This window comes from Phyllobates terribilis, unplaced genomic scaffold (assembly GCF_046119375.1).
Source record: "Phyllobates terribilis strain yellow unplaced genomic scaffold, ASM4611937v1 Scaffold_2__4_contigs__length_985480577, whole genome shotgun sequence".
In the NCBI taxonomy this organism is placed as follows: Eukaryota; Metazoa; Chordata; class Amphibia; order Anura; family Dendrobatidae; genus Phyllobates; species Phyllobates terribilis.
The window spans coordinates 344,580,991-344,598,323 of record NW_027362762.1 but is presented as its reverse complement, the minus strand read 5'-3'; the positions used below and the strand labels follow the sequence as shown (position 1 = coordinate 344,598,323).

Here is a 17,333-nt window from a genome sequence, read left to right as displayed (position 1 = left end):
AGGTTTTATGGACTGATGAAATGAGAGTGACTCTTGATGGGCCAGAGGCGGAATCAATAAAGGGCAGAGAGCTCCACTCCGACTCAGATGCCAGCAAGGTGGAGGTGGGGTACTGGTATGGGCTGGTATCATCAAAGATGAACTTGTGGGACCTTTTGGGGTTGAGGATGGAGTGAAGCTCAACTCCCAGACCTACTGCCAGTTTCTGGAAGACAACTTCTTCAAGCAGTAGTACAGGAAGAAGTCGGTATCGTTCAAGAAAAACATGATTTTCATGCAGGACAATGCTCCATCACATGCATCCAACTACTCCACAGCGTGGCTGGCCAGTAAAGGTCTAAAAGAAGAAAAAATAATGGCATGGTCCCCTTGTTCACCTGATCTGAATCCCATAGAGAACCTGTGGTCCATCATAAAATGTAAGATTTACAGGGAGGGAAAACAGTACACCTCTCGGAACAGTGTCTGGGAGGCTGTGGTGGCTGCTGCACGCAATGTTGATCGAAAACAGATCAAGCAACTGACAGAATCTATGGATGGAAGGCTGTTGAGTGTCATCATAAAGAAAGGTGGCTATATTGATCACTAATTTTTTGGTTTTTTGTTTTTGCATGTCAGAAATGTTTATTTCTAAATTTTGTGCACGGATATTGGTTTACCTGGTGAAAATAAACAAGTGAGATGGGATTATATTTGGATTTTATTAAGTTGCCTAATAATTCTGCACAGTAATAGTTACCTGCGCAAACCGATATCCTCCTAAGATAGCCAAACCTACAAAAAAAACAAACTCCAACTTCCAAAAATATTAAGCTTGGATATGTGAGTCTTTTGAGTTGATTGAGAACATAGTTGTTGATCAATAATAAAAATCATCCTCTAAAATACAACTTGCCTAATAATTCTGCACACAGTGTAGTATCTTACAGACATGTTTCTATCTATGAACTTCATAGCTAACAATCTATGTCTATATTTGCACATCTTTAAACACCAGAAAAACTTTCATTTCTATTCTGGTACGAAACACGGATATCATTTCATCCGTGCGGCCGGGAAAAAAAGGACATGTCTATGGGTTTTGCACACGGACACACGGTCCATGTGGAAAACACTGACATGTGTGCGGCACCATAGATTTAAATGGGTGTGCGTGTGTCAGTGTTTGCAGTACGTGTGAAAACGGACAACACATGTACTGCAAGCAAAGAAATCTGAAGAGACATAAATAAGTTCCTTCACTTTATCCACATCATCAGGATGTTTCATCTAAGCACTCTCCTGCTCCTAGCTGCGAGTAAAACTGTTCCTAAAAAGATGAAATATACATATATATTGTTTACAATACCGTGCATTTGTTCTTTTAGGACTTCCACTATTTTTCCTGGGGAAAGGGAGCCTGTAAGAAGAAAATTATTATAAAGCCTATGCAAACACTATGAGCCAATGTCAAATGGTGTGTGCCTTCATCCGTGCCTCGCCACAAATCTTACTTCAGTTTTGTGGTGTAGCGAACGCCACCACTCGTGATGAATTTGATGAGCGGCAGTCACCATGCCCCTTGCACACGCTCCATCCACTTTGTTGAAGCAGGGCGAAAAAGGCACGAGAACGCCAAGAGATGCAAAATTTTAGCACAGCCTCCACTTGCAACCAAATTTTGTGACTTTTCAAAGCGGTTTACTCCAAATTTCTGGCGTAAAAGCTTTGATGAACTGGTCCCTGCATTTGCAATGTGAAATGTGACTACACTTTACAGTTCTCCATGAGGAAAAACCCATGACAAAAAAACACAAGGAATCTGTGAACATTTATGACATCTAGAAGCCATTATGAGTCAACTATTATCCCATTTCTTACTGAAAATAGGGTTTTCAAGAAAAATTAAAATATTTTCATCCCTAGAAGATTCAAAAAGTTTACTTACTCTGACTGCGACCTTGGACTGTGAAGCCACATATGAGCTGGAAGAGCTGAGGCAACAACCTGAAAATAAATGTTTAAAAGGGGTTATCCACCATAAAAAACAAAGGATGAAATATTGCATATAAAGTATTTATCAAACGTCCCGTGTTTAGGCAGGAACAAAAGTGTAGTGTACATTGTTGTCAGGAATCCATTCCAATTACACATAGCAGTAAAGTCTCCAATTGTAACACACATAGCATGTGCGGATAACTTTATTCACATACTGCACTGATATGTTCAATGCACAGAACATGCTGAACATGCATGGTAATGGCGAGGTTGGGGCTGAACAGAGATCTAGTGGCCTTGTAAAACATTTGATATATATTTGATTTACTGCAGATAAAGATGTCAAACATTAATAAGAACTTACCAAATGGCGCTGGGTAGAGCTGGCTTCTGACCATGTCGGACTACTATGAGATGATTGTTTTGAAGTACCGATTATTGCTTCAGTTGCGTTTCTGGGTTTCTTGGACATTGAAAATGATAAATCATGACTTGGTGGCCTCTTGGCTCTTACAGATCCTGGTGAATTAACCAAAGAAGCAATTGTGTTGGATACCTGGACTTCGGCTTTACCCACTGTATAATCAGGCCAACATCTAGTCTGTGTTAGCTTCTTATACAGGTTTTCAAATGCCTTAGTTGGACTGTGAGCTACAGCAAATCCAGAAAACGAATTTCTCCGGGTCAGACTGCGTGTTTTATCTGCTACCTGCCCAATGTGTTCATTGTAGCGTCCATGCTTTCTCTCATCAACGTCCACCAGATTTGGACTTGTTAGAAACTTACTTGGGCTCCTGGTCATTTTGCTCATATTGCAGTTTGCTCTGACAACCATGTTTTTAGGGCTCTCCAAAACAGAAGATTTTCTTCTGCTCAGAGTGTGTTGTTGCCTCGAGTCTTTGTCATATGAAGATTTGGCTATGTCAACATGCATTTGGCCTTCGTTGGTTATACTCCTTGTTGGGCTATTGGACATTTTGCAAAAGTCAGACGATGCTCTTGAGCTGTAATGAAAAGCAGTAACATAACTTTCTTCTTCGTGCTGTTTGCAAGAAAGTGGCCTGTCTCTGTATACAACCTGATTATCTACGATACATTCAAAAGGGCTATTACTGTTGCTCCTGGAGAGATGGTGATGTGTGAATGAGACGACAGGACTTTCTAATTTATGTAAAAACAGACTTGCTTTCTGACTTTTAACGGGATCCCCTAAAGCTGATCTGCTCAAACATTGATCCTGCAGCAATGTGGAATCAAGAACATTTGCAGCTTCCTCTACATGTGGTGCAGGGAATATTGTGTACGTCTTATTCAGACACCGGTTGAGCATTTTCTTGCCTATTAACTTATGTTTACACCAAATGTGGCGTCTGTAATGCCGGACAATATGAACAGCCGCCTCGTTTTTAATATTTACATTCCAAATCCTGCTCATGTTCTGAATCATTTGCGGGTAGAAGTCTTCAAGCGTTGTATTCCCTGGCTCAGAAAAGCTGGTTTCCTCAATGTCTGGGGTTTCACCATCATCGGCTATAAAAACCGTTACATTAGGCCTTACAGGAGACTTTAAAATAACTTTTTTGTTGCTCATGTCGATAAAACTCTTCAAGTTGGATACTGTGGCTTTGAGAGGTAACGCAATATCAATGGTCTTGTTAACAACAGTCAAGTCACAATTTTGGGTTGAAGCAAATCCTTTGCGGTCTGGAAACAGAAACATCAATGCAATGAATTCTTAGTGAAATGTTAGTTTAGCATTTGAGGTAAAAGAATATATTATAGTACTAAAAAACTACATGCACACTTTAAAAGGGAAGCAGTCATCAGAAAATGACCAGTCTAAGGCCACGTTTACATGCAGCATTGTTTCTTCATTTTTTTGGAGTCAAAATCTGCTCTTGGCACTAACCACGCGTGTTTTTTTCAGCATTTCACAAGTTTTTTTTTTTACAGCGTTTTTGGGTGTGCATTACATGTGTGCTTTGTCTACAGTATATGTTTAATAAAGCTAGTTTTACTCACCAAAAACGCCACAAAAAAATTCCATTGTGTTTTTACAGCATTTTTTCACTTTTTTATTGCTTTCTATGGGTGAAAAAAAGCTGCAAAAAAGTTGAAATAATTGACGCGCTTTTGCTGGAACTGTAAAAAGCAGGTTTCAATGTGCATAAAAATGCAGCAGAAACACCATGTGTGAACATAGCCTAAATCAGGCTGTTTTTTTTTTTTTTTTTTTTTTTTACATGGAAAGAAAAACATTTTTGTTACATGAGTATAGTAGAGATAGATATAGCAATCTATCTACAGTGGTTATGGAAAGTATTCAGACCCCTTTAAATTTTTCACTCTGTTTCATTGCAGCCATTTGGTAAATTCTAAAAAGGTCATTTTTTTTCTCATTAAAGTACACTCTGCACCCCATCGTGACTGAAAAAAAACTCAGAAATGTACACATTTTTGCAAATTAAAAAAAGAAAAACCGAAATATCATATGGTCATAAGTATTCAGACCCCTTGCTCAGTATTGAGTAGAAGCACCCTTTTAAGCTAGTACAGCCATGAGTCTTCTTGGGAGTGATGCAACAAGTTTGTCACACCTGGATTTGGGGATCCGATGCCATTCTTCCTTGCAGATCCTCTCCAGTTCCGTCAGGTTGGGTGTTGAATAGTGTTGAGCGAACATGCTCGACACTGCTCGGTACTCGCCCGAGCATCACGCTACTCGGGATGTTCAGCGAGCACCGGGCTTTTCCGGGTTACTCGGGGCTCCGCCCTGCATGTTTGGCGCTCTTTACAGAGCCAATGAACATGCAGGGATTGCCAGCCAGTCACTGTAATGCCGCAGCCATGTTGTTTGTGGGCATTACAGTGATTGGCTGGCCGCACAGCGTCACCTCCCAGACGATCAGCCCGTCATGATTGGTGTGTGTGGGTGTCTGTGCGTGTGTCTGCGAGTGTGTGCGGGGTGTCTGTGTGTGTGTCTGCGCGATGTCTGCGGGTGTGTGCGGTGTCTGCGAGTGTGTGCGGTGTCTGTGCGTGCAGGCAGACATAGGCCGATGTGACACTACTACTCCCATCGGCCTATGTCTGTAAAGATGAGCCGAGGTCATGTCCAATGAACTCTGATCACCTCATGCACGTCACTGACAGCGTGGGAAAATTCTCACGCTGAAGCGCTGAGTGCAGGAGAATTCTCCCACGCTGTCAGTGACGTGCATGAGGTGAGCCGAGTTCATTGGACATGAACTCTGCTCATCTGGATGCCGTCACAGAGAGACACTGATCATACCACAGCTCCTGGTCAGGGGAGAACACAAGAGTATACAGACATTACAGCATGGGATCACAGCTGATTCTTTTTGTGAGAAAAAATTGTTTAAAACAAAAAGTGAAATATTTTAAACTCAAAGAATCAGCTGCTATCCCCTGCTGTAATAGCTGTATACTCGTGTTCTCCCCTGATCAGGAGCTGTGGTATGATCAGACCGTGTTCCTGCACAGTCAGACACAGCAGGAGCACATTCATAAGATTATCTCAGCACAGGAACATTTTATTTAAACACATCCAATTGTGGAAATTATTATTATTCCAAGATCTGTTGATTAAAATATACTTTTGTTCAAGGCACAACCCCTTTAAGGAATTTGGTGCATCTTTTCCGTGTGGTGCACCTAGCCAAACATGCTACTCCAGTCTAAGACTGGAGTAACATGTCTGGTGTCAAAAACGCTGTGACTATGGTTTAGTTTGATGGGTGAGCATAGCCACGCTTCATCCTGACTTCTCCTCAGCTTCACCCAACTTGGCAGAGCTACCCGAAACTGGTGTGAAACCGAAAAAAAATGTGCAAAAATGTTTGTACAACTATGCGATGCACAAAATTTTCTCAACTTTTTAAAGTATTTTAAACACTTTGATAAATTGGAGGCCATAGCTCCTGATCATTTTCCTTATCAGAGATAGAATTACAACGAAAGGTAAAACCTCAATGCACAGCTGATAAAGGAACCACCAATCACTATTCCCTGCTTAGGCTCATTAGACACTTACAAAATACAATACAAAGGATAGGGTCACTATTCGACCTTTGCGGCTACATATATGTGTTTCTTGAATCAAAATTAAGTAAGAGTCTTAAAAAAACAAAAACAAAACAGTAACCTCTTGAAAACAGCCAATTTTCATTGTTTTCAATTTTATTTTTTACTGCTTGCATTCCAAAAGCCATAACTTTTTTAGTCAGCATAGCCACTTTATTTTTTTTTTTTTGCAGTTATAGTTTTGAATGACCATATTCATTTTGTGAACAGCAAAGTGGTAGGTTTCGAATTAGATGACTGTGCTGCTGAGTGGAAACTTGTGTAGCTGTATTTCAGAAAGACCCGTTCGCTCCAGAAGAACTTAATAAAGATTACTTATATTTCATCTGCTCACTTGCATCCAGTGTTTCTACTCAGCAGCGCGGTTATCTAAATCGTCACCCACAACTTTACTTTTCAATTGATGTGCAGAAGATGTGCGCCTTATACCTGCAGCAGCTGATTGTAAGGGTATTGTGCCATACTCCATGCCATCAGGAGAGCATACTTTTCACCCCTTACCCTTTTCTTCACCAAAAGCTAATCACCCTATGTGCGCATATTACTTTTTTTAATATTCATTTCATTATATAATGAACTTATAAAAAAAAAAAAAAAAAAAAATGGGAAAAATGCCAAGTAAGATTGAATTGAAAATAATTCTGCTGGCTTTTTTGGTAGGTTTTGTTTTTTCCAGTGCTCACTTTAAAGTACAATTGGCTTAGTATTTTTTTTCTACCGGTCCGTACAGTTCTAGAAATATCAAATTTTTATAGTTTGTCACCACTGATAACAGTGTCTTAGGGGTTAAATTGAGGAGAGGGAGGCTGGTGATGTACTCAAAAGAGTGCCAGCTGTCAGGATTGATACTTTACAGAATCCAGCAGCTTGCACTGTATTGGGATATATGCAAGCTGCAGGAAAAAAAGCTCTTAAAATATAATAAAAGCCAACTGCAGAAACATTTTATTCCACATAATACATACACTGTATTACAATATATGCAAAGTTGTCCATAAACTTGAAAATTTACCATCAGTATAAGGACGATCTCTTTCATATCGCATTAAGGCAGTGGACGTTTGACCAGAAAATTGTTTAACCTAAAATAGAACAACACATTCATTAGAGTATTATACATACTATAGATTCTTAACTATTAAATAATCTGGACAAAACTCAAAAAATTAGTTTGTTCAACTTCATTTCATCTGTTCTGTTTGAGCAGGGCTGACCAGGGAAATTCCTCTTTATATGGCACAGATGATAGAATTATGTTGTCTGGGACATGGTTGCTACTTCCCACTCTATATTTGCCATGCTGTGTCAGAATGAGAGGCGAGACCCTAAAATATTTAGTGTACCCTACATAACTTCCTTGTTAGCTGAGCTCCATGTATTAGTAGTTAGAACAGGTTGCTGAAGAAATTACTTGGTCATAAGGCGTTCTGATTTCACTTTTCAGGTCAAGGCCAACCCTTAAACAGCAAAAAACCCAAATTAACCCCTAACCAGCACCAACACTGCTGAAAACTACTATACAGTCAGAATTTGACCTCTGGAAAAAAGGGAAGAAAAAAAAAAAAAAAAAAAAAAAAAAGTATGACGGTCTCGAAGGGAATCTGTCAGCAGGTTGTCCCTATCGCATCTGACAGCAGCATGATGTAGGCAAAGCCAAGCAGGATTCAACAATGTATCACTTAGATTATTGGGTGCAGCCTCACTCACACAGAGTTTTAAGATTTAGTAATGAAGCAGAGCTGAGAAAGCTAACCCCGCCCACACCAAGCTCTCCATGTACAGTGTCTATAGACAGTGAGGTACTCCTCACAGGAGGAGACATTGCTGAACCAGGAGGCATGTGTCTGAGCAATGATAAGCTCCTGGTGCCAAAACAATCATTGCAAGCAAACAAAACCACAGATCTTGATAAGAGAGGAATCACTGAAATCTGTCTTTTAACCTCTACAGCATACGGACTTCAGATTTCAAAGCAAAAACCTGCTGACAGATTCCCTTTAAATAATATTCAGTCACATAAATAACAGGTTGCTATCCGGTTTATTATGCCATTTCACTATAAAAATTGACTGCAAAAAGTCTAAATGGTATACACCAAATGTTAGTCAATGGCATTTACCCATTTTCCACTTGTCACCTAAATGGATTCAAGAATAGCAATATCAGCACTGAATGAAATGTAGAAACTCAATGAGAAACTTCTTTCACCCAATACAAAAAATATTAGCATTTACCTTAGGCACTGTCCATTGGGTTTTTTCACAGTCATCAGCTTCTAAATGAGATTGAGAAAAAAAAAAAAAAGAACATACCAAATGCCTAAGTAACATAAGGGTATTCAAATGGATCCCTTTTTATAGGGGATGTACACTACTTGGACAAATCATTCTTAAATGAAACAATGCCTCATGTAAAATATACTCACCCCCTAGAACAGAGGTGTCAAACTCAAGGCGCACCATGTCATTCTGCTTGGCCTGCAAGCTCACTTGCCGGTCGGAACGGTGCCTCAAAATCTATGAGGGCACCCGCTCTCCCTGGCGCCACCCAGGTACCAAGTACTGGCTGCGTTCTACGTCGACACAGCCAGTGCTTAGGGAGGGAGGGGGCTGAGCCAGCACATGATACTGGTGCTATTTTGGAATCTGAGTGAACGCAGTCAGCCAGCACTTCTGATCTTTGAATCAGAGCAGACAGTACTTAGGCATAGGGAGCAGTCCATCTCATCTTAGACTTTGAGGTCTGGCACAGCCCTCTGATAACACTACTACCCAGAGATAGCGCTCTTACAGCCCCTGACCAGTCCGTGCTTGTACTATGTTACACAGACGACTGCATGAGCCCTTACAATTACAAGAGGCAACAGTAATGTGGATGTGGTGACACCCCTGTGACCTACACTGTCCCTGTTCCATTGATGTCAGCGCTGTATCTATGGGTAACATTATTTTGTAATCTAAGAGCTACATCAGTAATGTTACATAACAGCAATAGACAACGTTGACATCATTCAAACAGTGATGGGCTGGGAGGAGAGTATACAGTATGCTGTTTTTATTTTACATGGAGCAGTTTCATTTAAGAAATATTGTCTGAGCAGTAGACAACTCCTTTCATAAAAACTAGTGGAAACCAAATGAAGTCAGTTTAACTTTACATTGAATGGTACGCAATTCATTTTGGTTACTGTCACTTTAACCGGCACAATACACAACTTTGCAAATCACATGTGCAGCTAGAGACCATGTAATCTCTGCTGTGGTATTGTTATCCTCTCTATATTCCCTTAAACAGGTTAAGAGATTACAAGTATATACAGTTATAAAGAGTGAGCTGTCATAACTTTCTGAAAGATGCTGTGTAATCATCATCAGTAACTGCGATAGCAGTTGAACTGAAAATATCCATGAATTTTCAGATAGAAAGGAAAAACTAACTACGGTAATACTTTTTGATTTATATGTAGAGAAACTGGTGACAAAACAACAAGAAAAACAACAATCTGGAGTGTTACTTTAAAAGGGATCTCCACTACTTTATATATTGATTACTTATCTTTAGGATAGGCAAGCAATATTAGATCAGTGGGGGTCTGACACCCTCATCGATGAGCGGTTTAAAAGTGCTGGTAGCAGGCAGATGTAAACCGTATAAAGAGCAGCAAGGGTCATATATAAAAGAGTAGTGCCCGAGAATAGCTGCTGTTACAGCTCCGTGCATTGTCTATATCCAAATGTTACATAATACAAGCCCTATATTCTTAGGTTTACTGCACACAAAAAAAAGGAGAAAAAAATCATTACCATTGGTATTGTTGTTATCGAAAGGTACAACTTCTGATTTCTTGAGAAAAAACGAAAACACAAAGTTACAAAGAACAAGGTATGAAAGGGACATTGTAGAGATTGGCTGAATAATATTGATTTTTAGAACAGTTTTATTACATATTGATCAAATAGCTAAGGGTCCATTTACAAACAGCAACTACAGTATATTTATTTCTCAGTGCTTGTATAGCAGCAACATATTCTGCAGCTGTGCAGAGATTGCTTCTATTCATTTTAATGCCACGCTGCATTGATGTAATAATTGATGCAAAAGGAGCCCAGACCAAGTATTGAGTGCATTTACTGAATATACATTTCAGTAGGACAACATTTCAGATTTTAAAGTAATTTTTCAAGCTGGTATTCTAAAGTATTCTAATTTACTGAGATAATGACATTTGTGTTTTCATTGGTTGTAAGCCATAATCATCACCATTAACTACATCTACGCATACCGCGATCTCCGGCGTCATACTCCTCTTACATGTAACGGCTGGATACGTTATTCTGTCTGGAGCCAGACTGCGCAGTTGCGCAGTCTATAGAGGCTTCAGACAGACGGACACATCCCCCATCCCGGTATGCATGGCCCCCCACTCATCCCCCATCCCGGTATGCATGGCCCCCCACTCATCCCCCATCCCGGTATGCATGGCACCCCTCATCCCCATCCTGATATGCATGGCCCCTCTCTTCCCTATCCTGGTGTATGGCCCCCCTCATCCCTATCCTGGTATGCATGGCACCCCTCATCCTGGTATGTATGGTACCCTCATCCCTATCGTGGTATGCAAGGCACCCCCCCCTCTTCCTGGTATGCAAGGCACCCCTCATCCCCATCCTGGTATGCATGGCACCCCTCATCCCCATCCTGGTATGCATGGCACCCCTCATCCCCATCCTGGTATGCATGGCACCCCTCATCCCCATCCTGTATACTTGGCACCCCTCATCCCCATCACGCTACACACAAAAAAAAACCCAACTAAACACTTCTACTCACCTTTCTTCCCTGTGCTCCAGCGCTGCGTCCCGTTTTGTTGACATCACTGATATCACAGTGTGAGCCATGCCGGACGTCCCTGCCATGCGCCCTCACACAGCTGTGCCGGAATAGTCCTCCTGAGGTCGGGGGAGGAGTGTGGCGCCAGAGTACGCGTGTGCCCATACCGCGCTGTCCGGTACCATTTTGTTGAAGACACACTGCAAATGTGTCTTCACTAAAATGGTGCCGGATAGTGCGCTATGCTCATGCGCTGATTCTGATGCCGCACTCCTCCCCCGGCCTCCTTCACGAACAGAGGTGGCGCTGTAACAATCATCCGGGTCAGGAATGTACTTATGGCGCTGGAGCTCGCGATATGCGTTCAGTGCCTACATATACAGTACCACGATCTCCGGCGCCATATACTCCTCTTACCTGTTACAGCTGGATGCGTTCTTCTGGCTGGAGCCAGACTGCGCAGGCGTGTCGCGCTTGCGCAGTCTTTAGAGGCTTCGGACAGAAGGACACATCCCGGGTTATATTATAGATATACCGGTGGAGGGGGTGGGGGTTGTGGAGGAGCGGGCATAGGCAGTAGCCGCTGCTGCAGCTACTATGTGTGCCCGCTGCTAAAGAAAATGAATATTCACTCTTCTCCACGCCCATGGGAGTAGAGAAGAGCGAATATTCATTTTCTTTAATAGCACACACCGCCCGCTTCCTGCTGCGGCTCAGCGATCCTGTGTGTCCACTATTAGAGAGTATGAATATTCACTCTTCTCCACTCCCATGAACGTTAAAGAGTGGATATTCATTCTCTTTAGTAGCAGGCAGATGGGATAGCTGAGCCGCAGCAGGAAGCCAGCGGCTGCGGCTACAATATGCGCTATTAAGGAGAATGACTATTCACTCCTCTCCACAGCCATTGTCCCGGCGTGGAGAGGAGTGAATATCTCCGCAGCTCACCTCAGCATGAGGGCGCATGACAGTGACATCATGCGCTGCTCAGATGCAGAGGTGAGCTGCTTGCAGAACAGGACGCAGCGCTGGAGCATAGGGAAGGAAGGGGAGTAGAAGTGTTTATTTTTTTCATGTGTGCAGTGATTGAGGGCCATGCATACCAGGATTGGGGGATGACGGGTGCCATGCATACCAGGATTGGGGGATGACGGGTGCCATGCATACCAGGATTGGGGGGATGACGGGTGCCATGCATACCAGGATTGGGGGGGGATGACGGGTGCCATGCATACCAGGATTGGGGGGGGATGACGGGTGCCATGCATACCAGGATTGGGGGGGGATGACTGGTGCCATGCATACCAGGATTGGGGGGGGGATGACGGGTGCCATGCATACCAGGATTGGGGGGGGATGACGGGTGCCATGCATACCAGGATTGGGGGATGACGGGTGCCATGCATACCAGGATTGGGGGATGAGTGGGAAATGCTTACCAGGATTGGGAAATATACCAGTAGCTGCTGCATTTCCCACCCTAGGCTTATACTTGAGTCAATAAGTTTTCCCATTTTTTTGTGGTAAAATTAGGTGCCTCGGCTTATATTCGGGTCTGCTTATACTGGAGCATATACGGTAGTTTAATCACTTCTACTGCACGAAGAACTGTGTAAAAAATAAATAGAACAAATTCTAGAACTGCTGTTGAGTTGTTCATTAGGTCTCCCAAAGATTGCAGTAAGGCTTGGCTCACATTTATCCTGCGTTCTGCGCTGAGCACTTACACCGGGGTTTCCGTGTAAATCTCTGAAATTCGTGATTCAGACAGAACCCCCAGCGGAAGATTCCCTGTAATGAGGCAGATAGACACTCTGTGTGGCCTGTGATCCGGTGGTGTCCGTCTTTTTAGGCGTGCAGAAAATCGCAGTTGACCAGTTTTGTGCACTTCTGGAAAGAAGGACACCGCTGAACAGAGGCCAGACGGAGTGCAGAGTAACTCTGCTGCCTCATTATAGTGAATGGATCCCTCGGGGGTTTCATATGAATCACGTCATTCGGAGATTTAGTTGGAAACCCCGATGTAAGTGCTCAGGGTAGAGTGTAGGATAAATCCCAAACGTTATGTAAAATGTTCCCTCTGGAAAATTACTATGGCTCCTCGCCCTCCAAAAGAAACTCAGCGCTCCCAAATCCAAATGCCCCCCCTCCTTTCTGAGCCCCACAGTGTGCCCAAACCAGGGCTGTAGAGTCGGTAAGCCAAACCTCCGACACCTCAATTTCCATGACACCGACTCCAACTCTGACTCCCTCATACATGGCTCAATGTTTAAAAGTGATAAATTTACAGTAGCACAGATTCATCTCAGCTAAAAGAAAAGTCTAGACCCTTAGATCAGGAATGGGACAGACATTTATAGGACATTTCATAACTTTCCCAAATTCTTATGAAAAAATATTCCCCACAAACTGCATTGAACTACTGTACCCAATTTATTATATATTTTAGGAGTCGGAGTTGGTCCATTTTATACCGACTCGACAGCCCTGGCCCAAACCACATTTAGCATCCACGTTTGGCATTTCTGTAGCGATGACAGCCCGCCTAATTTACAGGTGCGTGTCTCCAGAAGCACGAGCTGGGCATAATGTACAAGAACTACAATGGCACATTAGCCATTTTCACTCAGCAACAGTCACTGTTGCTTGTTCCTGGAAAACATACATGGAGTCAAAGTTGTCACTACACCTGTATATAATTTCCCAGAGGGGTGTAATTTCCAAAATGGGGCCCTTCTAAAATTAAAAACTTGGGGCTAAAACAACATATTAGTGGTAAAAATGTAATTATTCTTTCTTCACCGCCAATGGTATAAAATTCTGTGACACATCTGTGGTGACAATATGCTCACTGCACTCCTAGATTAATTCATTGAGGTTTAGTTTGTAAAATGAGGTCACTTATGGGAGGATTCTGCTGTTCTGGCACCTCAGGATCTCTGCCAATGTGACATGGTACCCCCAAACCATTCCAGCAACATCTAAACTCCAATATGGAGCTCCTTCTCTTCTGAGATTTTTACTGTTCATTTTCGATTATCCCTTTGGAAAATTAAAAACTTGGGGTCAAAGAAACATTTTTGTGGACAAAATGGTAATTTTCCATTTACTCAGCCAAATGTTATACAATTCTATGAATCGCCCGAGGAATAAAATTTCTCATTACACCCCTAGATTAATTCCTCAAGAGGTGTTGTTTCCAAACTGGGGTCACTTGTGGGGCATTTGCTGTTTTTGACATGTCAGGGGATTTTCAAATGTGCCATGGCATCCACAAACTATTTCAGCCAAAATTGCGCTCCAGAATTCAATTGGTGCTTCTTCCTTTCCGAGCCCAGCCATGTGCACAAACAGTAGTTTTCCACCATATATGGGATATCGGCGTACTCAGGAGAAATTAAACAACAAATTGTACAGTCCATTTTCTCCTGTTACCCTTGTGAAAATGAAAAAATTTGGGGCCAAAGCAACATTTGTGGGAAAATATATATGTATTTTTCCTTGCACATTGCTTTAATTCCTGTGAAGCACCTAAAGGGTTAATAAACCTTTTTGAATGTGGTTTTGAGTACTTTGAGGGGTGCAGTTTTTAAAATGGTATCTCTTTTGGGTATTTTCTGTCATATAGGCCTCCTAAAGTCACTTCAAATGTGATGTCGTCGTTAAAAAAATTGGTTTTGTATATTTTGTTGGAAAAATTTAAAAACCGACGATTAACTTTTAACCGTTCTAACTTCCTGACAAACCCCCCAAAAAATGAAGTTTCAAAAATGATGTTGATGTAATGTAGACATGTGGTAAATGTTATGTATTTATTTTGTGTGATAACTATCTTATGTTTAAGGGCATAAAAATTCAAAGTTTGAAAATTGCGAAACTTACACAATTGACAAATTTTCATTATTTTAATAAAAGCAAATCATATTGCCCGAAAATTTACCACTAACATGAAGTACAAAATGGCATGAAAAAAACAACCTCGGGATCACTGGGATACGTTGACATGTTCCAGAGTTATTAACTCAAAGTGACGCCGGTCAGAATTGTTAAATTTGACCTGGTCAGGAAGGTGAAAACAGGCTTGGGGCTGAAGGGGTTAAGAACAATGCTCCTATAGCTTGCTATTTTAGTGCCAAAAATCATGTTCCCAATACATCAGATAAAATAAAGTAGCCAACCCAATTAAGAACAAGGTAGATTCCAATCTCAAGTTTTGAAGAGAAGTTATAGTATGAGATTCAGACATAAAGGAGCACATATGGTGTAAAAACGCCCCAATGAACATCCATTTTTAGAGTCTTACTAGTAAAAAAAAAAAGTGTTGGTTCTATATAAAAAAATGTGCATGTGTCTGCACAAAAGGTTAGAAACCGACTCCATGAGGGTGGTATGAGGGTCCGACGTCCACAGATGGGGGTTATGCTCACAGCCCAACACAATGCAGGACGCTTGGCATTTGCCACAGAACACCAGGATTGACAAAGTCGCCACTGGCGCCCTGTGCTCTTCACAGATGAAAGCAGGTTCACACTGAGCACATGTGACAGACGTGATAGAGTCTGGAGACGCCGTGGAGAGCGATCTGCTGCCTGCAACATCCTTCAGCATGACCGGTTTGGCAGTGGGTCAGTAATGGTGCGAGGTGGCATTTCTTTGAAGGGCCGCAGAGCCCTCCATGTGCTCGCCAGAGGTAGCCTGACTGCCATTAGGTACCGAGATGAGATCCTCAGACCCCTTGTGAGACCATATGCTGGTGCGGTTGGCCCTTGGTTCCTCCTAATGCAGGACAATGCCAGACCTCATGTGGCTGGAGTGTGTCAGCAGTTCCTGCAAGATGAAGGCATTGAAGCTATGGACTGGCCCGCCCGTTCCCCAGACCTGAATCCGATTGAGCACATCTGGGACATCATGTCTCGCTCCATCCACCAACGTCACGTTGCACCACAGACTGTCCAGGAGTTGGCGGATGCTTTAGTCCAGGTTTGGGAGGAGAGCCCACAGGAGACCATCCGCAACCTCATCAGGAGCATGCCCAGGCGTTGTAGGGAGGTCATACAGGCACGTGGAGGCCACACACAATACTGAGCCTCATTTTGACTTGTTTTAAGGACATTACATCAAAGTTGGATCAGCCTGTAGTGCGTTTTTCCACTTTAATTTTGGGGGAGACTCTAAATCTAGGCCTCCATTGGTTAATAAATTTGATTTCCATTGATGATTTTTGTGTGATTTTGTTGTCAGCACTTTCAACTTTATACAGAACAAAGTATTCAATGAGAATATTTCATTCATTCAGATCTAGGATGTGTTATTTGAGTGTTCCCTTTATTTTTTTTGAGCAGTGTATATATAGATATATATAGATAAATATTGTACACAGTTAGAAGAATACGTACCATATTTTCTGATATTACCGTTTGAAATGTCCATGGACGTCGACCTGGAATAAAAAGGATTATGAATTATACCTATTACTTATATGGTCATTAAAAACTATGCATATATTAATACACGCATGTATAAAATACTTGCAGCACATCATATTGGGAAAAAAAAAAAATCCTCTTTCTTCACATTTCTGCATTTTAGATTTGTCTCCTCTTTCCTCCTATCCTTCACTCTCCTACTGCACTGATCATTCGCTCAATTTAATGCAAAAATCCCGAGAGAGGCCGAGACAATAAGTATTTCAGCTTCACTGAAGGGTCATGTTACAGTTTAGCAAAAATAATTGATTAGTTCTGTAATTTTTTAATGTCATATTGATTTCAAGAGGCAAAAAACATAAAAGGGAGAGGTTTTTAATTTGAGGACTACATGACCCCCATGAGAGTAATATATCTGAGCTGGAGATGGAGCAGAATGACGAGGTGCAAACTTTGGTACTTGTCTGTCACACTCCTAAGAGGCTGAGTACTGCCAGCACAGAGGTTGTTGCCTGAAAAGGCCATTCTGCAAGTCTGACAGAGGCCACTTATGCTCCCAATGAAACCGGACACGGGATGTCTGTGAAGATTGTATTTAGGGAGGAATTTACTTCTGTATGTAGCACACCTTCTCCAGGGGTTGTTGTCCCCTGATAGCCAATCACTGCAGTTTATGACATACATGCCAGTAATGGCTGCCATAGTGGCATCTGTCACTTAAAGACCATCATGGAAACTTCATTCTATACACTTTTTACATTATACAGTTTGTAAGCAAAGGCAGTCAACGAGGCAATTCCATACTTAGTATTAATATTTTTGTTATATACGTCATTTATAGGCCAAAAGGACTCTACACAACTTGTTTCAAGATTATCTGCATTTATATCTGGAGCATGCTAAGTAAAGACAGCATAATTATGTAGGAAAAGAGACCCACGATTCCAACGATGTATCACTGTTTCACAACTGCTGACTACACTCGGTAAACTATCAGAG

At 41.9% G+C, this 17,333-nt stretch overlaps 2 protein-coding genes across 5 annotated transcripts in view; one reads left to right on the top strand and one right to left on the bottom strand.

Moving 5' to 3' along the window:
- MRPS23 (mitochondrial ribosomal protein S23) overlaps window positions 1-17,333 on the top strand; it is a 79,398-nt gene that overhangs the window by 28,370 nt on the left and 33,695 nt on the right. The window lies entirely within an intron of this gene.
- HJURP (Holliday junction recognition protein) overlaps window positions 1-17,333 on the bottom strand; it is a 50,417-nt gene that overhangs the window by 10,244 nt on the left and 22,840 nt on the right. For all 4 annotated transcript variants that reach the window (XM_073664588.1, XM_073664587.1, XM_073664589.1 and 1 more), the window contains 7 exons: window positions 16,305-16,348; window positions 9,882-9,921; window positions 8,313-8,353; window positions 7,091-7,160; window positions 2,342-3,681; window positions 1,928-1,986; window positions 1,349-1,399 (listed from right to left, as the gene is read on the bottom strand). In XM_073664588.1, coding sequence (XP_073520689.1) covers window positions 1,349-1,399; window positions 1,928-1,986; window positions 2,342-3,681; window positions 7,091-7,160; window positions 8,313-8,353; window positions 9,882-9,921; window positions 16,305-16,348 — 1,645 coding nt within the window. The remainder of the gene's footprint in view (window positions 1-1,348; window positions 1,400-1,927; window positions 1,987-2,341; window positions 3,682-7,090; window positions 7,161-8,312; window positions 8,354-9,881; window positions 9,922-16,304; window positions 16,349-17,333) is intronic.